Source organism: Nomascus leucogenys, chromosome 13 (genome assembly GCF_006542625.1).
Source record: "Nomascus leucogenys isolate Asia chromosome 13, Asia_NLE_v1, whole genome shotgun sequence".
Lineage (NCBI taxonomy): Eukaryota > Metazoa > Chordata > Mammalia > Primates > Hylobatidae > Nomascus > Nomascus leucogenys.
This window is the reverse complement of record NC_044393.1, coordinates 88,615,784-88,642,264: the sequence shown is the minus strand read 5'-3', so window position 1 is coordinate 88,642,264 and position 26,481 is coordinate 88,615,784. Positions and strand designations below refer to the sequence as shown.

General features: G+C 43.5%; 1 protein-coding gene across 6 annotated transcripts in view; it reads left to right on the top strand.

Annotated features, from left to right (window-relative positions):
• The window catches only part of HIPK2 (homeodomain interacting protein kinase 2), a 216,623-nt gene that overhangs the window by 149,968 nt on the left and 40,174 nt on the right, over window positions 1-26,481 (top strand). For 2 of the 6 annotated variants that reach the window (XM_003261193.3, XM_030825841.1), the window contains 5 exons: window positions 1,129-1,313; window positions 7,336-7,498; window positions 13,508-13,634; window positions 14,589-14,710; window positions 24,024-24,166. In XM_003261193.3, coding sequence (XP_003261241.3) covers window positions 1,129-1,313; window positions 7,336-7,498; window positions 13,508-13,634; window positions 14,589-14,710; window positions 24,024-24,166 — 740 coding nt within the window. Of the gene's footprint in view, window positions 1-1,128; window positions 1,314-7,335; window positions 7,499-13,426; window positions 13,635-14,588; window positions 14,711-24,023; window positions 24,167-26,481 lie in introns of all 6 variants that reach the window. The other 4 variants (XM_004090239.2, XM_030825839.1, XM_030825842.1 and 1 more) reach the window with 3 other exon arrangements.

Below are 26,481 nucleotides of genomic sequence, written 5' to 3'. Positions count from 1 at the left end.
ACACCTACTGGGGACTGGGACTTTAATATATCTTTTAGGGGGATACACTTCAATCTGCTACACAGTCTCAGCTCACTGGCAGGGACCACAGGCTCTCACCTTTGTGCCCCAGAGAAAATTCTAGAACTTCAGCTATTTTTAGTGTGAAAACTAGTCTGAAACCAGGGCAACCCAAAGTGAGTTTTCTCTTTAAAGCAATGAGAAACAAAGCTATACACCAGTAAACACTTAGCACCCCTCTTACTGTAGATGACTATAACCAAAAATCATGATTCTGTGTAAAGTGTGCTTGTCAGTTGATTAGCAGCTTAGATTGTCTGAGAAAACTGAAATTGGTTTCCAGACCATGTCCTGGAAAATACAGAAATCACCACAAAACAAGCCTTTTAAAGACGATCCTAGTATAGACTCACCCTTGGAAGAAAAATCCTGCATTCAGATATCCTGCCTGTCTTGGCCAGAGGTGACTCCATTGAACACAGGGACTAAAATAATTCTGGCCCTAACTGGGGAAGCCATGAGAAGGATGATATGCTGTAGGTGGAGGATGGGCACACTCAGGCCCTTCCACTTCCCTCTAAAGGTTAAATACATACATACATATATACATACATAGACTTTTTTGTGTCTTATTTCTACTGCTTGGCCGTGACTCTTTTTTAAACATTGTGGCAAACACACACATAGCATAAAATTTATCATCTTAGCCTTTGTTAAGGGTACAGTTCAATAGTATTAACACTCCCATTGTTATGCAACCAGTCTCCAGAACTCTTTTCATCTTGTGGTTATTTTTAATGAGGAGTGATGAAAGCTGCATTTCAACTTAACTGATGAAAGCAGGAGCAGTTTACATCCTGTCATTCAGATATATTTGCAGGTCCCAGCAGCGGCCCTCTCTCCTTCCTGGGGCACAGCCCCTCTCTGCCTTTCCTGCAGAGAGAAAAGCCACATCCTGTGGGCAATGACAACATGTGGGTGGTGCCTCCCATAGGGGCAGAGTTCCTGGGAACTGAGAAAGGGGACTTGAGAGATCAGGATGAAGTTGCAGGGCAAAAAATAAGGGGAGCCAGGAGAGGGGAGGCACGCTGGGGTCTTCCTTGGTAACCTGTCCTTACTTGCGTCCAGGTGAACATGACGACAGATTTGGAAGGGAGCGACATGTTGGTGGAAAAGGCTGACCGGCGGGAGTTCATTGACCTGTTGAAGAAAATGCTGACCATTGATGCTGACAAGAGAATCACTCCAATAGAAACCCTGAACCATCCCTTTGTCACCATGACACACTTACTCGATTTTCCCCACAGCACACAGTAGGTGTCCTGCTTGATGCTTCGTACCAGGGATCGGCAAACTTTAAAGGCCCAGACACTAAATATTTTAGGTTTTGCAGCCATAAGGTCTTGGTAACAACTACTCAGCTGTCACTGTAGCTGAAAGCAGCCACAGATGCAATACATAAACAGATGAGTGAGGCTACATTCTAATAAAATATTTATGAAAGTGGGCAGGGCCGGGCATGGTGTCTCATGCCTGTAATCCTAGCACTTTGGGAGGCCAAGGCAGGTGGATCACCTGAGGTCAGGAGTTCGAGACCAGCCTGGCCAGTATGGTGAAACCCTGTCTCTACTAAAAATACAAAAATCAGCTAGGTGTGGTGGGGCGCACCTGTAATCCCAGTTATTTGGGAGGCTGAAGCAGGAGAATTGCTTGAACCCGGGAGGTGGAGGTTGCAGTGAGCCGAGATCACGCCATTGCACTCCAGCCTGGGTGACAGAGCGAGACTCCATCTCAAAAAAAAAAAAAAAAAAAAGAGAAAAAAGGAAGTGGGCAGTGGCTGGACTGGGTCCCTGGCCTGCAGTTGGCTTCACACTGAAAAGGAGGGAAGAGGCGAGCACATTGCTGGATGACCCTGACTCTGGGTATCTGTGCAGGAAGAGAGGTGCCCAAAATGGTAGTCTCTGTAGCACAAAACTAGTCTCAGGGCCAAAGATTGCTCCCAGAACCATCCCAGAGTGGACTCAGTCTAGTTTGGGTTTGGATTTGTTCATTCGTTTCTTCAGAGTGCTGTGTGCCGGGGTACAATGGTGAGTAGAGCAGATGGCCCTGCCCACTGGAGCTTGCAGTCCGTAAGAGAGAAAATGGTATAAAACAAGTGATGCCCAAATCACCAGGCTACTACAAGGACAAGTATCAGGTGTGATGAGAGCATACCCATAGGGGAGCCTCATTTTGGGGCAAACCAGGAAGACTCCCAGGGAGTGGCCTGTGAAGGATGAGGAAGAGGATGGGCATGAGCAGGCAGGGCATTGCCTGTATGGACAGGACACTCCCCCATAGGCAGGACCATGCACCCATCCCAGAAGGCAGTAGGTGACACAGTGAGGCATCCAGTCAGCCAGGGCAGGCCGTACATGTTAAGGTTTTTAATCTTGATCCAAAAAGCAATGGGAACTCATTAAATGATTCTTCAGCAAGGGAATAGCTGGTTAGATCTGTGTTGAGCAAAGATCTGTCTGCTGCCACACAAGTCAAATGAGTCTGGAAAAAAATGTCCATTCGGTTTAACAACTCACAAGTTGTCAGTAACGCAGTGGCAGCCATTCAGTGGAGTGGTAAAAGCAGAAACCAGTTTAGCAGGTTGAAAGACCAAGTGAGAGGTGAAGAAATAGCAACCTTTCATGAAGTGAGGCTGTGCAAGAGAAGAAATAGAGGGGTGACTGGGGAGGGGTCAGGGGGATTGTTTTTAAGACGGGGTGCAGAGCACAGCGATGGGCCAGTATCACTGGAAGGATGGATGGATAAGGGGCGTGTGGATGGCAGCATATGTGCTGGTCTCGTGGAGAAAAGTTGAGGGAGTCCTGTCAGACAGCTTCTGCTTCTCAGAAGTAGGCAATGAGGTTATCTGTTGAGAACGAGGTGGAGGGTGGTTTAAGAAGGGTAGAAAGTTTAGGTAACTGGAGCAGAAGGTGGCAGAGCAAACTCACCAGAGAAATACGGTGGAATTGTTGAGCCCTGAGGTTCGACATGAATCGTTTGTAGTGTAACTCATCTCCCCAGGTGAAGGCATAGAGAAGACAGATCAGTCTTCTGATCTAGGTTTGTCCAGGTGGAATTTTTGCCAGGCTGATAAGAGAAGAAGACAGATTGACAAGGAAGCTGATGAGGCTAGCCAGAGAGTAACTGTAATCCAGAATGATGGCTATTGGAGGCTTTGCCCACAGGGAAAGGAAGTGAAGATGGGAGGGGATCCAAGTAAACACGGTGTTCTGGTCAATGCAGAGAAGGGTTATCATGGTCATAGTGGAATGAGCCAGATGAAGAAGAATGTGGCTGGGAAAACAGGATGCTTGAACTTGTCGTTTCTGGAGGTGGAGCAATTTCAGGTTTGACGGTCCAGGGAATGAGTGGCTGTACTGGGTTGAGAACAAAAGTCACTGGACATGAGAAGTAAGCGGGAAGCCAGGATGTTTGAAAAGGGACCTGTGACTTCTGAAGCCTTCCTGGCGAGGCAGGGAATGGCTTGGAGAGGAAGATCCAGCCAGTGGCAAAGGCCTCAGTGAACGAAGGGGAGAGGAAAGGAATTCATGGCGGGCACAGTGGCTCACGCCTGTAATCCCGGCACTTTGGGACGCCAAGGAGGGAGGATCAGCTGAGGTCAGGAGCTCGAGACCAGCCTGGCCAACATGGTAAAACCCCGTCTCTACTAAAAATACAAAAATTAGCCAGGCGTGGTGGCACGCTTCTGTAATCCCAGCTACTTGGGAGGCTGAAGCACAAGAATCGCTTGAACCCAGGAGGCGGAGGTTGCAGTGAGCTGAGATAGTGCCACTGCACTCCAGCCTGGGCGACAGAGCGAGACTCCTTCAAAAAAAAAAATAGGAAGCCGTTGGTGGATGGGAAGGTAATGGAGGGTCTCACTTCAGCCTCTCAACCCTGAGGTACTTGGTATGTGAAAGAATAAATAATCACATCCTACGTCTGCAGGGAAAAGGGGTGTGCTCAAAAGAGCAACAGATTCTATAAGGATCAGGAGGGGAAGGGAATCCTGTGAGAAGAGCCTGGAGATGTGAGAATTGTGCATATCATGGCGGGCCCTGCTGTCTCCAGTCAGAGGGGGCTGGGTCTCAAGGCTGGATCCGCCCCTTCCTGGCCTACAGGAAGTGAGTGGGTGGCACCACCATGGATAGTGCTGCCTCCATTTCAGTTCTGTGCCTTACTATCAGTGAAGCAAGTCAAATGGCATTGCAACAAACAGATAGTGCCTCTTTAATGTAAAACCATGCTTGAAACAACTAAACTCCAGTACAAAGAAGGAATCAGGACCCATCCCTCCCCTACTCTTGTTACGGGATTGGTCCTGTTTCTTTTTTTTTTGAAGTGGAGTCTCACTCTGTTGCACAGGCTGGACTGCAGCAGTACGATCTCTGCTCACTGAGTCACTGCAGCCTCCACTTCCCAGGTTCAAGCGATTCTCCTGCCTCAGCCTCCCGAGTAGCTGAGATTACAGGCACAGGCCACCACGCCCGGGTAATTTTTGTATTTTTAATAGAGACTGTTTCACCATGTTGGCCAGGCTGGTCTCGAGCTCCTGACCTCAGGTGATCTGCCCGCCTCGGCCTCCCAAAGTGCTGGGATTACAGGCGTGAGCCACCATGCCTGGTCTGGATTTGTCCTGTTTCTGAGTGCCATAGGGATCAGCCACAGAGCTGTCCGTCTGTACCACAAGAAGAAGAAAGGCAAACTTGGCAATTTATTGGATAGGGCTCCCATGAGTTCAGTCTTTTGATATGAGGGGTAAAATGGGATGACTTAGAAACAGCTATGGATAGGAGACTGAGGATGGGGGTGCCCTCTGCAGAGGTCCTCTTAGCCGTCTGCACCAAAACAGTCAGACAGTCACTCGCATAAAGCCTGGGGCTTTAATGACCTCAGAGTCCTTCCACCTCTGGGTTCTGTAAGGAAGCATCAGTAGAGCGTTTCATGGCTTGGTCACATGGAGACCGTGAGCATCAGCAACCAATTCAGAACTTCGTGTAGAACCCAAGAGGGGCACTGACAAGTTAGAACTTAGAAATTAGCCTAAGAAGGAAAAGTGGGTCTCTGAACACACCTAGGCTTGCCTGAAAGTAGGCCTGGTCCCTACAGTTCTCTAGAACTTGCTGGGAAGACCTTGAAGAACTCCAGAGCAAGGATAAACCTCCAGGCCTGTGCGGCTGTAGCACCCCCGCCCTGGGAGCTGAGCCACAGCTACTGGATTACTAGGTGCAAGAGACCCCACTCCTTTCTCCATACAAGGATTCCAGTGTACAATTTTTTTAAAACCAATCTTCTTATAAACCTAAAGTGAAAGTACTTGCCCTTTCCTAAAACCCAAAACTTGAAAGATTTCAGTTAGAAAATTCTGAAGGAGTATAAAAATTTTGTGTTGAATTGTCAGGAAACCGTCAAATGCTTTAAACCCATTCCAAAAAGAATACAAAATGCATTGGTTTTATGCTACAGCCTCCACACGCAAGACCTTGGTACTTAGTAGGAGCTGAAAACACACTGGCATTAACAGCATTATTAGGAGTATTTTTAGCTATTGGATACCGCAGAATATGTTTTCTTTTCAGCATCATCAGTCGGTAAATGGTTATGTCGTGTGCATGACATGGCCAGTGTAAGTGGTCAGAATCTTAGAAAGAAGATTCTACTCTAAGTCGCGTCTCAGTCAGTCGTTTGAAACTTGGAATGCATTTTTCACAGGATGTTTGGGAATAGCCCACAGACACCTGCTTAGCCCCAAAGATAGCATACCCACAGAGTGCTGAAGTAGTACACAGTTGTAATCCTAAAATAGTAGAAAACTTTTATTTTACTCATATTCAGTTATTACATTTTTTATAATTAAAATAGACATTTCGAATTGAAAATTAAATGGGTTTTTTTTTCTTTTTCTTTTTCTTTTTTTTTTTTTTTTTTTTTTTTTTCTGTGACAGGGTCTCGCCCTGTCACCCAGACTGGAATATAGTGGCATAATCATGACTCACTGTAGCCTCGACCTCACAGGCTCAAGTGATTCTCCAACCTCAGCCTCCTAAGTAGCTGGGACCATGCACATGTGCCACCACACCCAGCTAATTTTTATATTTTTTTGTAGAGAGTGGGATCTCCCTATGTTGTCCAAGCTGGTCTTGAGCTCTTGGACTCCACCCACCTTGACCTCCCAAAGTGCTGGGATTAAGGCGTGAGCCACCCCACCCGGACTAAAAGGGATTTTATTTTCTTGAATATTAGCATTTGAGGAAAAGTGAGTTTAACTACAAGAAATGAATGAGAAGCGCTGTATAAATTCTGAAGGACGCTTTTTGGTCGATTTTCAAGAATTTGGGTGATTGAAGCCACTTGTGGCTTTCCTTTTCCTTGATGCTGGTTTCAGCACCACTTTTATACTTTACTTTTGTAGTTGGGGTTTTGTTTTGATACGCAGATGCAATGGGGGAAGAAAAGGAGAAAATTTCTATTTCATGTAACTGGACAAGACTTAGACCAGAAAATGAAGGCTGATGTTGGTGAAAGAGGACGTATGTGTATACACGAAGGTAGCCAGTGATTACCTATCCTCGGGAAACTCCCTACCTCCCTAAGCTTCAGCCTTACTCGTGAAGTAGGGACGAGAATCACGTCTCCGTCTTATGGATGTCGCCGGACCAAGTGAGAGGTTGCAGAGTATTATTATTAGGACACTAATATATGTTAACCACTATTATTAATTGTTAGTATTATTACTGTTTCCGTTACCTACCTGCACAACCCCCGTGGGAGAAAGTGTGGCAGTAGGGTCACCATACCGGGTTGGAGAGTTCCTTGGCCGTCCCCTAGGTGGTGCTGGTGACCCAGGGTAGCTGAAGAAGGTGAGCACAAGGGTTGTCTTTGGGAAAGGTGGAGGTGGATTATTAGTGGCTAGTTAATGTCCCCATTCAGAGCGCTTATACATTGGTTTATGGGCCAGAAACCAGGCTGAGAGTTGAGAATGAGCAGTGACGCTGCAGGTGGACCTGATGTGAGAATGCAGTGTGAGCAGTCAGTTTTGTTGTGATATATAGAACCTATATGGAGAAAGGGTAGTAGGGCACTGGAGAAAATTCATCTGAATAACTGTGCCTGTTGCAAATGCACAGGCTTTGCACAAGCAATTCAAGAAACTTAGACCTAAAGTTTAGTTTCCCTGCCTGTCCTGTTTACTGAATTAACCCTTCTCTCCTTTTCTTTGTTTTCTCCCCTTCATCCCATGTTACCCTCTTCCCCTCCCCTTATGTCTCAATATGCCTCTGCCTTTTGCATGAACAGCGTCAAATCGTGTTTCCAGAACATGGAGATCTGCAAGCGTCGGGTGAATATGTATGACACGGTGAACCAGAGCAAAACCCCTTTCATCACGCACGTGGCCCCCAGCACGTCCACCAACCTGACCATGACCTTTAACAACCAGCTGACCACTGTCCACAACCAGGTAAGTGGGAAACAGAAGGGAAAGAGAGGCGGGCTGCACAGTGTGAGCCTCAGGACTTGTATTTTCCATCAGACCTAGTCAGGAGGCAAAATTCCTGCTGTCATATTCAACAACTGAACAAAGTATTTGCGTCCAAGGTTATTTCCTTTGAGGGACCCAGGCACATTTTGTGTTGACTACTGGCCGCATTGACAGGTCCCAGAAAGGACTGGTGAGGGGCATTCTCTCTGAGATGGTTCCCCTTACTGCTTTCCTCTGTCCTGATGTGGGAATAGGGGAAAGGGGGTGCTGTGATCCTTTTATGCCTGATATGTGCCTGGTAAAGAATTCCAGAACTGGCCAAGCACAGTGGCTCATGCCTATAACCCCAGCACTTTGGGAGTCCAGGGTGGGAGGATCACTTAAAGCCAGGAAGTTGAAGAGTAGCCTAGGCAACACAGTGAGACCCCGTCTCTACAGAAAATACAAAAATTATCTGGGTGTGGTGGTGCATGCCTATAGTCTCAGCTACTCAGGAGGCAGAGGTGGGAGAATTGCTTGAGCCCAGGACTTCAGGGCTACAGTGAACTGTGATTGTGTCATTGCACTCCAGCCTAGGGGACAGAGTGAGACCCTGTCTCAAAAAAAAAAAAAGAAAAAGATCATGGAAACATGGATTTAATCTAAAAAAAATAAAGATTCTAGAACTGGGAAGGACTCAGGGAATCTCCCAGTTCAGGCCCTTCCCCTCATCCCCACATGGCTGGATCTACCTGATCTCCTTTTGGGACAGATAAACCCTGTCCTTTCTCCGAGTCATGGAGAAAATCAGTTGATCAGCCTGTCACCAGAATCCCAGCAGCTGGAACTAAATGGGATCAGGAAGCTAAGGTTTTCTTCCCAGATTTCCAGGAAATTGGCAGAACGAGCAGCTAACATACTGCTTGAAACTTGGATGACACCCAGGCAATATTTATTGAATGAATAATCTCCAAGTCTGAGCTGAGACTGCCTCTAGTGTCTAAGAAACTGTAACTCCTACTCCCATCTTTCAATCTTCCTGGTTCCCCCAAAGAAGGGTCCCCAGATTTTTGGTCTTAATATCAATCTTGAATGACAAGACTTCTGTGTGGATGTGTGTGTACCTGAAATGTGAATACCTTATGTCCACTCTTTGAAAGGTCCCTCCTGTCACTGAAGAGTCACTGCCCCTGCTTTTCAGCCCCTCCCTTTCCCACGCTTTTCCCCTAGGCCATCCTTGTGGCACATTGGCCTGCTCAGGCCTAGCTTTTCTTCCCAGCCTGCCATCTCCCTTTGCCCAAATTCTAGGAGGGGCCACCTGGTATCTGCTGCCCTCTGGGGGCCGTTTGCATTCTTGAAGCTCTCCTCAGGGTGAAAGAGCTGTTGGGAGTCCGAAAACTCACCTTGCCCAGCCCTAAGGCTAAGGCATCCATAGCCAGACCTGTGAGCTTCTTGACAAAAATCAGCATGGTTTTGTTCATTACCTCCTTGAAGACATTTGTTTCTCCCACCAGCCCTCATGAGACACCTGGTCTTAACTCCCTAACCCCAAACTACCTGTCCCCATCTGCCATCTGCCCTATCAGGTATCAAAGGCATCTGAGAAACAGGAGGAAGGAGCACCCCTCCAATGCAGGCGTCATGTCAGGTGGAGTCTCCCCAGCAGGCTATCCTTCCCATGGATGTCTTTCTGCCAGGCTGGAGAACTGTGGTCCCTGACCAGACGGGCGGGAGGGGCCACCGCCATCTTGCTGGTGATATGACAGCCAGCATATCCACTCCAAAGGGTGTCGCAAAGACTCTGCAAAACTAAAAGCGTTGCCCATCAAAAGGCAGTTGTCAAATAAGAACACCCGTCTTCTCCACGGCACTGAGACCATCCAGATCTGGCTTGGGACCGGGGTGAAGTAGAAGTAGCTGGTAATTTAGTGTGATGCTTGGGCCAGAGTTGTGGGTAAGGGAAAATGACATCCCACAAAAGCAAAGGGTCCAAGAACAGGATTTCCGTTCTCTTGCATTGGATTCTACTACTCCCTACTTTTGAATACATCAGAAAAAAAAAAAATTACTCAGGACACACCTAGCCTTAAGTACTAAGGCATGCTTTCCCTCCACTGATACTGTTGTTACTAAATAACATCATTACTAATAGCTAACACTTATTATGTGCCAGGCTTTACTAAGCACACCATAACTCTTAATCCTCCCAGCAACGTTGTGAGATAGGTTTTATTATTATCATTTCCATTTTAGAGGAGGAAACTGAGGCACAGAATGATTAATTCTCTTACCGAAGGCCCTTGCTTGTTCATGAGAGATGGGCTTAGGCTTTGCAGCCAGCAATCTGGCTTCAGAGTCTGGACTCAAAATATACATACACAGCAGCATAAGTAAGTCTTAAGTAAGTCTTATGGAGGTCCCCAAATGCCTTTCCTAGGTGATGTCTGCTCGTTAAATCCAACAAGACTTCTTTTGTTCATTGCTGGTTCTAGCAGCTAGCTTTCTACATGAGCTCCTTGGAGCTGTTTGCCCATTTAGATATTTAGAAGCAATAAAATATATGCATAGTTTTATGTTAGAAGTCGAAGGACATTAAATTACTTAAAGAATCTCTTGCTACCTTTAACATATATCCAGTAGACTAACCAAAGAACCATTTCCCAAATGATCATGAATCTACAATCCTTTAGGTCTCAGAGATGCTGGGTCAATAATTCATAACCTGTTAAGTCTCAAGGCAGCTGACTTCCTCTACTTTCTAAAACTTTCAGGTTACCCAGTTGGTAACATATTGAATAATAAGCCTTCTCTCAGCTATTCCTTGTTTATCATGTGGATCAGCCACTTCTCTAACATTTCTGTGGAATTCTATTATTTGGACCTAGCCTTCTACCAAGAATTTGAATTTGAGTTTATAGACCAAGCTCAAACCCCTTCCTTCTGGAACCATTTGAACATCTACTACAACTGCTTCCAGGAATCACTTCTTCCATTTTTGGAAAACCTGTGTCATCAATAAACTTGCTTTTTCACTAGGCACAATGGTGCACACCTGTAATCCTAGCTATTTGGAAGGCTGAAGTGGGAGGACCACTTGAGTCAGGAGTTCAAGTCCAGCCTGGGCAACATAGCAAGACCCCAGTCTCTGATTTTTTTTTTAACTTGTTTTTTCTTGTTATTACTATCTGTCAGCTGCAAGGGCTCTTCCCAGTTCTCTGTGTGCTCCTGTCTGGCAAGTGATAGGCTAGTTACCTTTCTGAGAGCTAAAGGAGGATATACAGAAGTAGAAAACTTTTTGTTGCCCTCACATGGGCTTCCTCAACTGGTCCTTAAGCAGGATTAGAAACTAGGGGAAAACCTTATGCATGTCTGATGGTCACACTGGAGACTGGGTCCATATCAGGACACAAGTGCCATTTGTCCTTGAGTCTACAAAGAGCTAGAAGATTCAGCCTCTCAAGGAGCTCATGGTCTCCATGGTGAGACAGGCTGTAAGCAAAAATAGTTTAATCAAAATGCAGAATAGCATGCACTAGGGGCCAGGTAGACAAACAGATTATGTGTTACAGAATCGAGAGGAAGGAGAGACCACTGCAGGCTGGAGGAAAACACCACTAAGACACAGCCCCTCCCTCCCAGGAGACTTTAGGCTGGAAAGACCAACTGTACTGTAAGGCAGATTGTGACAGGAGCTGGGCTAGAAGGCTATATTGTACTGTGTGATAGCAAAGGAAGGAGCAATTCATTTCCATTAATGGTGTCTGAAAGGGTTTCACAATGAGGCATGTGGGACCCAGGCTAGGCCTTAAAGCACACAGGCTTGGAGAGAATGCTATGGGTCAGAGAACTTGTATGAAGGGAAAGGCCTGTGCTCACAGTATGCTTGCAAAACAATGAGTAAACTAATCTTGGTGTCAGAAGAGTGGAGAGCAGAGGGAGATAAGTCTAGAAGGTAAGGTTGGCCAAACCAGGGAAAACAGGGCACTAGACCAAGGCGCATACAATGTTCATCAAGCCATAATTGGGATTTTGGAGCAGGGGTGCTGACATGCACAAAGGTGTCTTTTGGAAAGAATGATCTAGCCTCTGTGCTCAAGAAGTCCGGAAGGGAAGTAGAGACCAGAACATTTCTAGTCAGGGCCTTATAGGTCCCAGGCACCAGGAAGTCACAACTGAAAAGAGTCAGTGGATTCCAGGGACATCAGGAAGGAAGCAGCAGCAGGAGCAGTGGCTGGCGAGAAAGTGGAACCACCGAGCACAAGTTTGGGAACCTAGAGGATACAGGTGCCAGGACCCCCAGCAGGGACACCCACAGGGGCTAAGGGCTGGGGGGGAGTCTAGATATGAGCAGACCATGGGGAATGTGGAGGGTTGAGGGGGAAGAAGCCTCCAGAAGAGATTGTGATATGGAGAAAACAGGAAATACAAGTCATGTCATCTGACAAAACACAGACACTGATGCCCACATACGTGCACACGTGTCCCAGGCAGACTATGCGATGCTGCAAAAGCACACCCACTTTAAAACATGTGGCTTAAAATCAGACATCTGTGCCACTCAATTTCATGATTACTTTCAAACAAATCAATTTGCTTTGCAATGAAATTTAGCACAAAATCTTTCTAAGTATAGAAAACATATGTAAAATAAGACTTTGTCCTTTTTATCAAATGTGACATCCATACACACCCTACTTGAAATTCTATTTATGTCCAAGATATCTTCGTGGTTTCTTCCCACATATTCTCTGGTCCTTGCAACTTCTAGAGGCAAAAGCTCTTGTAGACAGTGCTGAATGTGAAACCACTGGTAACCTCCACCTGTCTTGCTAAAGGATCAGTATGAAGGCTAAGATAGGGGAAACTGGAGAATTCCAAAGTTCGAATTTATTTTCCTTACACAGCCTCATTTGGCATGCAAGTTCAGTCTCAAGTGATGTCTTTTTCTGGAAGAGAAAGGCGAGAGGACATAATGTCAATGGCTTGTGTTTGTCAAAGCCACCTCCATTTCAGTTATCTGGACTCACCAGCATCTTTTCTATCTGCCAGGCTTTGTCACTGCATACCAACATGAATGCATGGGATGCAGACACAAAGCCCCAGGCTCGGCATGTCCCTCTCCCTCTCTGCATACATCTCCTGTACTTCTCTTAGCAGTAACCTGCTTTGCAGCCATCTAAGGACATCTATAAACAGTACTGCCCATAGACCTGAGCCCCTCTTCGGCCCTGTTCTCCGCCTGTTGCATGTGCTTCTGTGCCAAGCTCTGGGTACCTGAGACCATAGTCCTTCAGGGCCTGCAAGAGCCTCCCCCTGGATTTGTCCTCCCACATGTGGACTGCACCCACCAGGCCCGAGGGGAGTGTGAGCAGAGCTTGGACGTGCAGGCTGGCAGGTCCAGGCACCCAGAGCCCATCGTGTTGTGGGATGGAATGGGGCTCAGGCAGAGAGAAGGAGGGCAAGGTCCAGCGCTCTCCCTGTCACCATGTGTCAGCACAGAACCCAAGGAATCCCAGAGTCCTCAACTCAAGCCTGGTCTTCCCGGTTATTGGGAAGGTGTATTTGTCAACATGAAAAGGCAGAGCATTTTATTAAACAGTTTTCTAGCCTAATTTTTAGCCTTTTCAGCATTTAGACATATGGTAGCAGGCATCCGTGTGTCCTCTTCTCCGGGCCTCACAAATGCCAGGAGCAGGACTGGATGTGAACACCAAGGTGACTGTCTCCCATGCTTTCAGGGACCTGCTTTTCTCTGCAACTTTCAACCATGTTTCCACTCCTCTCTGCTTTTGCCTTTCTGCTCTTAGTTTTTGTTTGTTTGTTCTTCTTTGAGTTCATTTATTTGATTTAGATTCGTGTCTCCCAACATGCCACCTCCCTCATTTTTTATTTTTGTTTATTTTTGTTTAATCCCCATCACTCCTTTAGGCTCCCTCCTCTACCAGTGCCACTATTTCCTTAGCCAATCCCGAAGTCTCCATACTAAACTACCCATCTACACTCTACCAGCCCTCAGCGGCATCCATGGCTGCAGTGGCCCAGCGGAGCATGCCCCTGCAGACAGGAACAGCCCAGATTTGTGCCCGGCCTGACCCGTTCCAGCAAGCTCTCATCGTGTGTCCCCCCGGCTTCCAAGGTAAGGTTGAGCAGCCACAGCCTCTCACCTGCTTCTTACAGAACGGCCTCTGGGGCTCCGGCACCTGCAGTTTTCTGTCACGCTCGTTTTCATGGAGAAAGGCCCTCCTCCTCATTTCTTCCTGGTATCACTGAACTTGAGGGCTCCTCTCCTACTGTGGCCAACCTAGAAACAATAGGGCTTATGCCTCAGCACCAAGTCAATCCTTTGTGACTCTCACACCTGCTAGGGACTGTGTCCCTGGCCAGCTGTCTGTAAATAAGTACATTGTTTGTGCTTTCATTGTTATGCTGATGTCAGCTCTTGCTTTTCCTCGCATGAAATATCCTCTGTGTGGGTTATCTATAGAAAACTGCCAATCTCTGACAGCCGACATAGTCCCAGCTCCCATGAAGAATATCAATCAGTCTGAAAAGTACTTACCTGGGACCCCTCCTCAAAACGATTCTTTGGCCATGACCCCAGCACTCCTCTCCTGTAGACTCTAAGAAGCTAGACTGTGTACTTTGTTACAATTTACCCAGAAAGCCTAAGAATTTATTTTTGCAAGCCTCATGGTGTAAACTGTGTGGTTACAGTCAATGCAATTCCAAATGGGTTCATACATCTCCCCAACACCCCTTATTTTGACATACACAGGTACATCTTGATGGTCAGAAGCCCTTGTTTTCCTGTTGTAATCTGCCAGCATAACTGTCCTACTTTTGGCCTTACAGCCTCCTTAATTTGACCTTCTGGCCTTTGAAGACATTCAAGATTTCAGGAGGAGTTTTGTTTTTTAATTTGTTAGAAGCCAACGGGGAGACTTCCAAGGACCAGGCAATACCTGGTTGTTGTCGGTGACCAGTGCAAAGGGAAGCTGAAAGATGACATAACTGGCCAGGAAGGTTCTCTTCATCCAGCTGTTCACAGCCTCTCAGCTAACCCTTCTCTCCCTCACACTGTCTGGAACAGGCTTGCAGGCCTCTCCCTCTAAGCACGCTGGCTACTCGGTGCGAATGGAAAATGCAGTTCCCATCGTCACTCAAGCCCCAGGAGCTCAGCCTCTTCAGATCCAACCAGGTCTGCTTGCCCAGGTAATTCCTTCTCCTTTATTATTACTGGTATTACCATTACCCGTGTTAATGTTGTTCACAAAAGATATGTATCTCCACTCCCTCTCTCCCTAGTAATGAGTTAGGTGCTTCTAGTCATTGGAATATATCTGTAATATTCTAAATGGTCCCCAAGTGAATTACCTTCCTAAGTATCTGCTTACAGTTCCAAGAAGAAATTTAGATACAGGGAGAGTCTGGGGAAATTATTATTATTATATCTTTGAAATGCAAATTAATCTGGGAGACCTAGGTTTTAATCCTAACTGCTAGTAACTCGTCTATGACCTAAGGCAAGTCAGTTAATATCTCTTTGCCTCAAATTTCTTTCTTGTAAAATAGAAATGAGTTTTTAGAGCCAAAAGGAGCCTTGGTGATTATCCTCTCATTTTATAGTTGAAAAACCAGGCTCATGGTAACTGTAAGCTGGAACCTTCTATCTCTCTATCCGTGTAGGTGCTCTGATGGTAGAATGAGATGGCGGAGCTGAAAAATGGTTGAAAATTTGTAAAGTGTTATGTAAACGTAAGGTAACAGTAGTGATGCAATGATAACAGTAACAATCCTTAATGACACTCAAACCCTAATAACAAATACATCATCATTATACCAGGGCACTTTACAGTTGTTAATGATTTAATCCCCACAATGCCACAGTATTTGTCACCATTTGACAAACAGGGAAACTGAAGCAGAATAACTTGCTCATCAGAGTTTCACAACAATTAGGTAACAGAACCAGGACACACACCCAATAAGTCTGATGCCAGCATCTGTATTCCAGCCACCAAGCTATACTACTTTTGTGTAATCATTTCTACTATTGAGTAGCTTGACCTAAATATTATTAGTTTAGAAGCAACTTTATTTTTAAATAAGGTAGGTTCACAAAGGCTTTTCCCAAAGACACTATTTGTTCTGTCTTGTTAAATGGAAGGTGTTTTTGTTGTTGTTTAATTTTTAATTTAAAAAATTAAAAGTTTAATTTTTATGTAATCAAATTGCATAGGTTTGTTCTGTGCTCTCTCCTATTCTGTGGGCTTCTCTAATATCCTGTTGTCTTAACCATTGTAACTTTAGTCTGTCTTGGTATCCAGTAGCGAAGCCGTGTTCCCATAGAATTCTTCAAATTTTCCTTGTCTGTTCTTGTCCCTTCACATTTGCGTGTGAATTTTAACATCACTCTTTCAAAAGGATTTTAGTCACAGAAACAAGAAATCTGCTTTATATTTACTGGATATACATTGAATTTATATTTACTTCAGGAACAACTGACATCTTTAAACATGTAAGTCATTTTTATCCATGAACATGGTATAACACTCTGTAATGGGTGTGGTGGTGCACACCTGTAGTCCCAGGCCTGTAGTCTCAGCTACTCAGGAGGCTGAGATGAGAGGATCACTTGAGCCCAGGAGTTCAAGGCCAGCGTGGGCAACATAGACCCCATCTCTACAAAAAAAATTAAAAATTAGCTGCGCATGGTGGCACATGCCTGTAGTCCCAGATACACAGGAGGCTGAGGCAAAAGGATCACTTGAGCCCAGGAGTTTGAAGCTGCAATGAGCTATGATCACATCATTGCACTCCAGCGTGGGCAACAGGGTATGACCCTGTCTGTAAAAAAAAAAAAAAAAAAAATTAATAGAAACAATTTATCACATTTAAGTTTTGTAATGAATATTGAATTATATCAAATGTTCTTTCTGTATCTATTAAGACACTCATATGCTTTTTGTTCCTTAATCTACTAATGGGACAAGTTATATTAATATATTTTGTAATATTAAACTACCCTTTTATTTATGACATAAACTCCATTTGCTCATGTGCTTGATATGATATGCTTTTTAATATTGGATTCAGTTTGTAAATACTATAGTTAGTATTTTTATATCTATGTTCATAAATGAAAAACGGCATATAATTTCCCTTTTTATAAAATCCTTATCTGATTTGAGTACAAGGTTACACCAGGCTCATAAAATATCTTCTTCTTGTTGTTACCCACACGAGTGGGTTTGGTCACTTGACAGGTACCAACCCAATGACCACAGCCAAGGAGGATTTAGCAAGGAGATTTTATTACTTGTAACAAGTAAGGAGAACACTGGAGATAGTTCCCAAAGCAGTGTCTCTAAGCAAAGGGCTGGGTCAGGTTTTATAAGCATAGGGTAATGAGGCATGATCTGATTGGATCTTTCAACGAATTCATATCAGAGGCATGATCTGACTGGATCCTGCCATGCAGTGATGCCAAGCTCGATCTGATTGGATCCTGGATCCTGCCATGTGGTATCCATTTCTAAATTCCATTCACTCACCTCAATCCAGGCACTTAGGTTCTGCCTATGGTTGCATACCTGGTTCATCTGGGCATGCTCAGGTTATGTGACCTTTAACCTGTGGATCCATGGCAAATGCAAAACAACTCACAACTTTGTTACATAAAAGTTGAACCAGACTGCTGTGGTTACATTATTGTCTATTCTGTTTTCCGGAACAGTTTGTTTAAGATTGATATTAAACATTCTTCATCTCTGTGCTAAAGTCCGTAATGACACTGTGCAGTTGACCACTAACACCAGTGACTGGTAGCACACAAAGTTTTGTCTTATTGAAAGTTTGTAAACAGAACTTTTTGTATTTAAAACAGGCCTTCTCTTCCTTCCTCTCTCTCCAGTGGGTCCTTGTAGCTTCGTTTTATTTGCATAGTTCAGTAGCAGGGAGTTCAGAAAAGGCCAAGATAGATCAGAGAAAGAACTACAGCTCAGTCCAGGGGCAAAAAAGCTTGTTCATACTGTATCTGAGTGGCAAAAATCCACACCAGTCTCCCAGTGCTCCGCCTTTGTGAGCCCAAATCTACAGAACTCACGTGTACTTTTAAAGGATAATTACAGATCTTTTTTATGTTTGCACACTTAACCCTAGTAAGCCAGGACCCATCTCTGAAAGAAGTAATAATTAGCATCTCTTATTAGCCAAAATAGGGATTCTTCATTGTTCAGTTTGGTGGAACCAGTAGACTTGGCAGTCAGAATTTGTTTCAGTCCTTTAGTCGTAGCAGGGGAGAACTTTACCTTTTGCTTCCTTGAAAGAGAGTCCCTAGAGTGTTGTAAATCTCCAAGTAGATTTAACCTAAAGCTGTAATTAGGAAAGTGAACAAAAAATATATGTATAAGGATTTTAATTGCTACCGTGTTTATAACTGAGATCGTTGGAAGAAACTTGAACGTTCGTCAGTAGGGGATTGGTTAAATAAGTTGATGCACACATAAAATGGAACACCATGTAGCCATTAAAAGAACATGGTAGACCTTTGTGTCTTGACATGCAGAGATTTCTAAGATATATTAAGTGAAAAAAATCCTGCCCTATCCAGTATCGTGTTGTGTCTTTTTGTCAGTTGCTTTTTATTTTTCTCTCTGCTTGTCACTTAATCCATGCCAATATGTTAGCCTGTTGAGATGGGCTCTCTCCTAGATATTTTTAAACATTCCCTTCAAAGGACAAAAATAAGTTAATTTATAAAACTCTTATGGTGGCTATAAAAAAGCAACAATTAAGCATTTAAACTGAAGCCTTCGTTTTTCTACGGTTAAATTTCTAGGCACCAGGCAGAGGCATTCCAAATACTATTATTTGACATAAATGTATTCAGAAAGTTGACATTGTTCTTTTTCTCTAAATACTGAAAATCTTTTAAAGGATTTTACTTGTGAACACTTAGAGATGGAGTCTTTGAATCCACTCTTCATGTTAATTTCATTTTCTTTGCCCTTTTCCTCCCCACCTCCCAGCAGCATAACATAAAACTTTCAGGGAAACAGGCCTCTGTGGGGCACCCAGAGGATGTGTGCATGGCAGGTGGAAATCATAATCATTCTGCTTATGTTAGTGATATGGGAGTGATCTTTGTGGATCACCTTGCAACAAAAGCTTTTTTGGTACTGCCTACAAGGAGTTGTCAACTCCATCCTCCCAAGCCCCACGCCACAGCTAGCATCTTGGCCACCAACAGAAATTGTGAACGAGTAGGTAATAGTGGAGAGATGGGAAGCACAGTTCTTGATTGAGACAGTATTGAATTTATCCCACTTGTCAAATGTCAGGATCTAAAATCTCCTTTGACTAGCAGGGTTAGAGAAATCACTGTAGACTCCACCCTTCCACGAAGTGTTTTGCATTCTTCTAGCCAATCAAATCATATCACCTGAACCTCTTTTTTTTTTTTACTTATTTACTGTATTTCTTGGGCTCATGTTTGACTAACTGAACCTTTAAATGTTTCCCTAAAAACAAACTGTTGGCTTGAACCCTTTAAACTGTTCAAAATACAAAACTTTAATGTTTCTCACTCAAAAGTTCCTCTGATAACATTTTCAGCAACCAGTCTTTCCAACCATTGTCCTGCTGTCTGCCTGTCTCTTGACTGGCACCTGATATTGTTCGAGAATAAGGAAGACTTGTTCATGCCACCTTTATGCAGTTACCACCAATGCCTGATCCTGAATAGGGGCCATTATTTTTGTTTATTATCAACACAAAGAGAGGTAGTATATTGGCTGAAAGCATGGGCGCTGGAATTAGGTTGCCCACATTCAGATGGCTGCCTCACCACTTACTGGCTATATGGCTTTGGGGAAGTTATTTTTGAAATTTAAATTTAATTCCTTTTCAAAGTAGTACATGTACATAATTTTTAAAAGTTAAATAATACCATGAACTTATATGAAAATTATAGTCCTCTGCTCTATCCCATCCTTAATGTCTACTCCTCATAACAATATATATAGTTACATTATATATATGTATATATATGTGTGTGTATATATATATATATACACACACATATATATTATCCCTGTTATATATATATTTTATATATATAATATGTATTATCCCTGACAGTTTTTATTTATATATACACACACACACACACACACACACACACATTTTTTTTGAGACATAGTCTTGCTTTGCCACCAGGCTGGAGTGCAGTGGTGCAATCTCAGCTCACTGTAACCTCTGCCTCCTGGGTTCAAGCAATTCTCGTGCCTCAGCCTCCCGAGTAGCTGGGATTACAGGCATGTGCCACCACGCCCTGGCTAATTTTTTTTGTATTTTTAGTAGAGACTAGGTTTCAATGTGTTGGCCAGGCTGGTCTCAAACTCCTGGCATCAAGTGATCCACCCGCCTTGGCCTCCCAAAATGCTGGGATTACAGGTGTGAGCCACTGTTCCCTGCCCATAACAATAATTTTTAACTTAACTGTTTAATCTGTTCTTTAACTCTGTGTTTCTTTTTTTGTTTGTTTGTTTTGTTTTTTGAGACGGAGTCTCGCTCTATCGCCCAGGCTGGAGTGCAGTGGCGCGATCTCGGTTCACTGCAGGCTCCGCTTCCCGGGTTCACGCCATTCTCCTGGCACAGCCTCCTGAGTAGCTAGGACTACAGGCACCCGCAACCATGCCTGGCTAATTTTTTGTATTTTTAGTAGAGACAGGGTTTCTCACCATGTTGGCCAGGATGGTCTTGATCTCCTGACCTCGTGATCTGCCCACCTCGGCCTCTCAAAGTGCTGAGATTACAGGCGAGAGCCAACGTGCCCAGCCTTAACTCTGTGTTTCTAAATAACATGCTTAGACTGCTTTTTATGGATTTTTTTTCCATTTTAGGTATTATCCATTGACTTCCTATTATGGAAGATGAAGATTTAGCTTTCTAACCCACTGCCATCCCCATAACACACACACAATTTCCCTCCTGTTCCTCCTTTCACTCACTGTTTTCTCCTATTCCTCCCACATAATTTTGATTCAACTACTTTGTAATATTTACATAATTATCAATATTATATAATATTATTCTTAGTTAAGCCTTATAATGTACTGGGATTATATTTTCTTTCTTACACATCTTTTTGTTTTTCCTGGAGTTAATGATTGCCTCATTTTTCCCATTGGGTTAGTTTTCTATGTATCTCATTATACAGCCCCAAACCCTTCCAGAGCTATAAAAGGTTTGTATGTTTGATGTGTTGATGTGTTTGAGCACACTGATCTCAGTATGTTATTTTTTCTTTCTCTGAAAGCTTTTAAGACTTACTCCTCATCCACAGTGGACTCACATTTCATGACTATGTGCCTTCTTTTGGGTCTTTTTTCTTACATTGTCCTGAACACCCTATTTGCCCTTTTAATCTGGATTTTTTTTTTCTTTGATAATTTGTTTCCCTCTATTTTCTCTGTTTCTCCTTTGCAGAATTCTTATTAAGTGAGTGTTGTTACTTCTAAATTGATCTTCCAATTTTCTTATCTTTTTTTCCCCTCTATTTCCTATATATCCTCTATCTGCACTACTTCATAAGAGATTTCTTAAACTTTTTTAAAAACCTTTTGAATAGTTAATTTCTGTTGTTGTAGTTCTCATTTCCAAGAGTTTGTTCTCTGCTCCCTCCCCACCAAAAAAGAGCGTGTTCTCTGAATATAGATACTGATTCTTTATATGATCTTGTTTCATGGATATATTTTTTAACTCTGCAATGGCATTAATTATAGATTTTAGAAAATTTTCTTCTGATTCCCACACCATTTTTGTTTTCTCTTTCTTTTGTTTGCTTATTTTATTCTCTTTCAGGTTAGAAGCTTCCTTTACTGTCTGGTGTTCATTAGCTATTCATTCGTATTTAAGACTAAAGCACTAAAAAACTAATTGGAAAGCTGGAGGGTAGGGGAGAGACTATTGAATGTGGGCTTCTCTATAGGCTGAAAACAGGCAAGTCCAGCATTTTCACTGGCAGATCCCCTGATCCTTAAATGTCATATCTGTAGTTATTTTCTCTTGGACTAGTCATTTCCCCTAGAGAGAATCCTCTAGCCTCCTGCTTTGGGGCAGGGAGTGGAGGGTGGTATAAGCATATACACCAAGGATCTGGGAACTAAGGGGAAATGAAGACCTGACCTTAGATTCCTTCAGTCTGTTAATTCACTTAGTAATTGTCCATCAGTTTTTCACCTTCTAAAATTTTATTAATGGTGATTGCCTCTCTCCTACTCTCTTTCCCCTTATGAATCTGTATTTTTTATTCCTTTACTATCATTTTAGTTGAGTGTAAAGAAGGCAATAAATGTGTATGTTTAATTTACCATATTTCTGGGCAAGTTATTAGTATTATTAATCTCACTGTGTCTCAATTTATTAATCTGAGAAATGGAAGAAAATAACAGTCCCTACCTCACAGAACTGGTGTTAAGAAGTCAGAAAAAAAAGAAGTAGTCAGAAACCCGCTTATGACTTAACTCTGTGTTTGGCACACAATATGCATTAAGAAATGTTGCTCCATTCTTGTTAGTAGTAATAAATTATAAAGATGTCTGATGAAGTGTTGTTGCAAATGAGCCAAGCATATCAATCAGTGAAATAAGTCAAAAGTAGTCTTTCTACCCCATCTATTTGGGGTAAAATGTTAATATCCATTTCAGGGAAATAGAAGAAAAATGATAACCTTAGCTTGATATCAAGATTTATTTTTTTAAATGACATTGGTTAAAACTAATGCTTTTCATGAGATCTGAAATGAGTTCCAACTGGCTAAGTCACTAGAAACCTTACTGCAAACGAAATTGTTACTCATTTAATATTTGGAATTTGCAACTGTTTTAATCAATTAAATTATGTTTCTGCTTTTTGTGAATTAAGTAAACCTGAAATACAATTAACTGTAGTTAATAGCCTTGGTGGAGTTGCTTCTTTCATTTTATCAACAGATATTAAGCACTCATGGTATGAGCTATGGTCCCTGAGCTTCTGCCTATATCAAAAGCAAACAAACAGTATCAAAAACATCTAAGAGATCTCACTGGGCCTCAGGTGCAACATGAAAATAATGGAACAGGTGAACTGGTCCACTCAGCTCTCAAATGTGATTCTATCATTTTTATAAGTGTCAGTGTTTTTTAGGCCCTGACTCAAATCTGTAATCCATTTTCAGAAGTGCTTATTTGTACATATAAAACACCCACATTGAGCACATGCACAGTTTGTGAAGCACTGCATTCGATAAATTACGCAATGTTAGTCACATCCACTCTGATAGAAAGAGAGATAGCTAAGATATCAAACCTTTAAATATTTGATCTTTCTGAAAGGTATTTTACCTTAGTGACTATCCTTTAAGTGTCCAACTTTAGGCAGTGGTATTCAGTCTGAATCATCTAATGACCAAAGACAAGCAGAATAGTGATCATGGATAAAAAGAGCTTAAAACACAACATACACACACACACACACACACACACACACACACCCCAGTGAATCTATCAAGGAAGAATCAGAAACGTTCATTTTAGATTTCTTAGAAAAATTAGATTCAAGCAGTGACTTCCGCCTATCGCTCATTTTTGCTTTGAGAATCACAGTAATTCTCAATTAAGCTATAGTCACAGCTAAGAATTTTACTTCATACTTGCTTGCCCTCAGATGTAGGTTCCAGATATTTGGTGATCTTAGAGATAACACAAGCTGGAACCTAGATTCTAATTGATAAATCAAAGGTAAAATGTTAAATAAAGGATACTAGGCAGAAAGCTTCTTGAGGGCCAGCGGTCTCCCTCATCTAGCCCAACTCAACTACACTAATCCCCTGTACATAGTTGCGGGACAGAACAAGTAAATAAATAAACTTTCAGAAACTTCAAGCATTGCTCATTAGAGCAAATTTATAAAGAAACCATTCTTTAACATGAATGAATCCCTTCCATACACCTGTGTCCCTGTACTTAATTATCTTCTACTTAGTTCATATATGTTCTTTTATTTTTTTTATTTTTTTATTTTTTTGAGATGGAGTCTCGCTCTCTCGCCCATGCTGGAGTGCAGTGGCACCATCTCAGCTCACTGCAAGCTCCACCTCCCAGGTTCACGCCATTCTCCTGCCTCAGCCTCCCGAGTAGCTGGGACTACAGGCGCCCACCACCACGCCCAGCTAATTGTTTGTATTTTTAGTAGAGATGGGGTTTCACCATGTTAGCCAGGATGGTCTGGATCTCCTGACCTTGTGATCCGCCCGCCTCAGCCTCCCAAAGTGCTGGGATTACAGGCATGAGCCACCGCACCTGGCCTGTATGTTCATTGTTTATCTCCCCTTACTTTAGTTTTTGAGGCCAGAGACCAGGCCCTCACTCTCACACCCATAAGAATGTCTAGCACAACCCCAGGCACAGAATAAGTGTGGATTCATGCAAATCAATTACGGGATTAGCAAACATGGTCATTGCACATGTCCTGTGTTCTACAGCAGGCTTGGCCAAGTGGGACCCAGCAGATCCTGCTTCCCCCAGCATGGCAGCAGCTGACTGGAGTGGCCACCCACACATCAGTGCAGCACGCCACCGTGATTCCCGAGACCATGGCAGGCACCCAGCAGCTGGCAGACTGGAGGTAAGCAGGAAACCCCTCTAGGGTGAGTGGGTGTGTCTGCGATGGGAGGCACGTCCACCGCCAACACAGGGCTGCCAGGCTGGCCTGTACTTCAATTCCTCGGTTTGTAGAGAGCTTTTTAAATCTTTTAAAAATATTGTGTGGACTATGAGTGCAGGGTAACAAGAAGCAATTTTTAAATAATATACCAGGATACAAGAAAATCAGCTTCGTTAATTTATGCTTGGTTGTCATTTCCACCCAAAATTCAGTTATGTCATTTAATCATCAGTGTAATTCACCAGACTTGGTTCTGGGATGATGTTTGGTAGTTTCTCAGAATTAAATTCCACGTTCAGAAAACAAAGGTCTGTCACCAGTGAAAGAATGCAGAAGAGGGTCCCCAAAGCCCTAAGCAATTCTAGAAAGTGTTCTGAAGATGTTTGAGACGGGGGTACTCTGGAGTCTATCTGACCTCCCACGGGAAGGCTTGACAGAATGGGGTTTATTTGGAAGGGTAAATGCTGGCATGTTTGCTGAGTGTGCCTCTTCAGTTAATAGTCATATCTTACAGATCAGTGTCTTATACTTCCCACACACCCCAGAGGCGTCCACCTGACTGCCTGCCCGTATAGCATACCCCCTGCATCTGTTTCCAGAACTCTACCCTGCCCAACTCATGATTTCCTCACAGATGCGCTCCTCTGTTATTTTTATGGCTAGATACCCTTGTACCTTCCCCCCAACACCACCACAATGGCCCCCTTCACCAGTGCAGAGCCAGATGGCAACCCTCCAAGTTGTTCCCAACTCCTCATGGCCCTGTTGGGCTATCTCTCATTCTGCACGAATATCAGGACAGGTCACTCCCCTCAACCCTCTGACAGCCTCCATATCACCCAGGGAGCCTCCCACAGTTCTTATTCTGCCAATGCTATTGTGAATTAAGATCTCTCAGGGAAAAGTAGAAAGGTGGTGATATAAGCCCCCAGTCAGACCCCTACTGCAGCTTCCTCCATTCCTCCATTTCATTTTCTGTCCAGTACAGAGTACCTGGGCCCTTCCCCACAGTCCCACTCACTTCCCTACTGGCAACACCCTCGTGCCACCACTCCAGCCTGGGCAACAGAGTGAGACTCCATCCCAAACCATGTAGAGCTGAGTTCAATCCTGGCTCTGCATGACCTGGGGCAAGTTAACCTTTATGCACTTCAGTTTCTTCTTCAATAAAGTGGGGATAGTAATGCCTACTTCAAGGGATTGTTGGGAGGTTTAAATTAAGATAAAATACAAAGCACTTGGCCTATATTTAACATGCACCATCGCAGTGCCCAGTACATGACAGGCATTAAATAAACCTGTCATCTTCCCTCCCCACTATCATGTCGGCCCATGCTCAGCAAGATCGCCTTTCCTCCTCCAGCTCATTAGGAGCAGCCAAGTGGAAAGCTGTCTGACCAACTGGGTTTTTTTTTCCCTCGCCCCTTTTTCTCCTAAAAGACCACACACATGACATATTCGTTTTTTTCCCCTTTCTTTTTCAGCATTTATAGCTCATCTAATTTCAGAAATACACATACACTTACTAATTCCTACATATTTTCTTATGCCTCCTCCCTCCTTCCTTTTTTTTGACATCTCTTACCCAGTGACCACAGAAGACATCTAAAGCCAGCGTACTCTCTTCCTGGTCTCTCTCCATTTCATGTGTGAGCCAAAGAATATCTATTATTGTGGCTAACAAACAGAAGTACCAGTGCTGGGCCTGACTCAAAGGAGAAAGAGTGCCACCTGTCTATAGGAGAAAGAGCTACAACAAAATAAAGAAGCCATAGTATCAGTTTCTTGGTCGGATGCAGTGGCTCATGTCTGTAATCCCAACACTTTGGGAAGCTGAGACAGCCAGATCATCTGAGGTCAGGAGTTTGAGACCAGCCTGGTCAGCATGGTGAAACCCCATCTCTACTAAAAATACAAAAATTAGCCGGGCGTGGCAGTGCATGCCTGTAATCCCAGCTACTCAGGAGGCTGAGGCAGGAGAATCACTTGAACCCAGGAGGCAGAGGTTGCAGTGAGCCCAGATTGCACCACTGCACTCCAGCCTGGGCAACAGACTGAGACTCCATCTCAAAAAAAAAAAAAAGCCATAATATGAATTTCTAAAGTCCATGTAAATGCCCAAAAGGCGCTATCAAAATCCCTACAAAAGTGTTCATATACTTCTTATTTTTTCCTGTTCATCCTTTTCCCCATGTTGCAACAATAGGTTCTTATAATTTTTTTAAATTCAAATGAATTATCCTTTAGCTTTGAATTTTATTATGTGTTAAATGAGC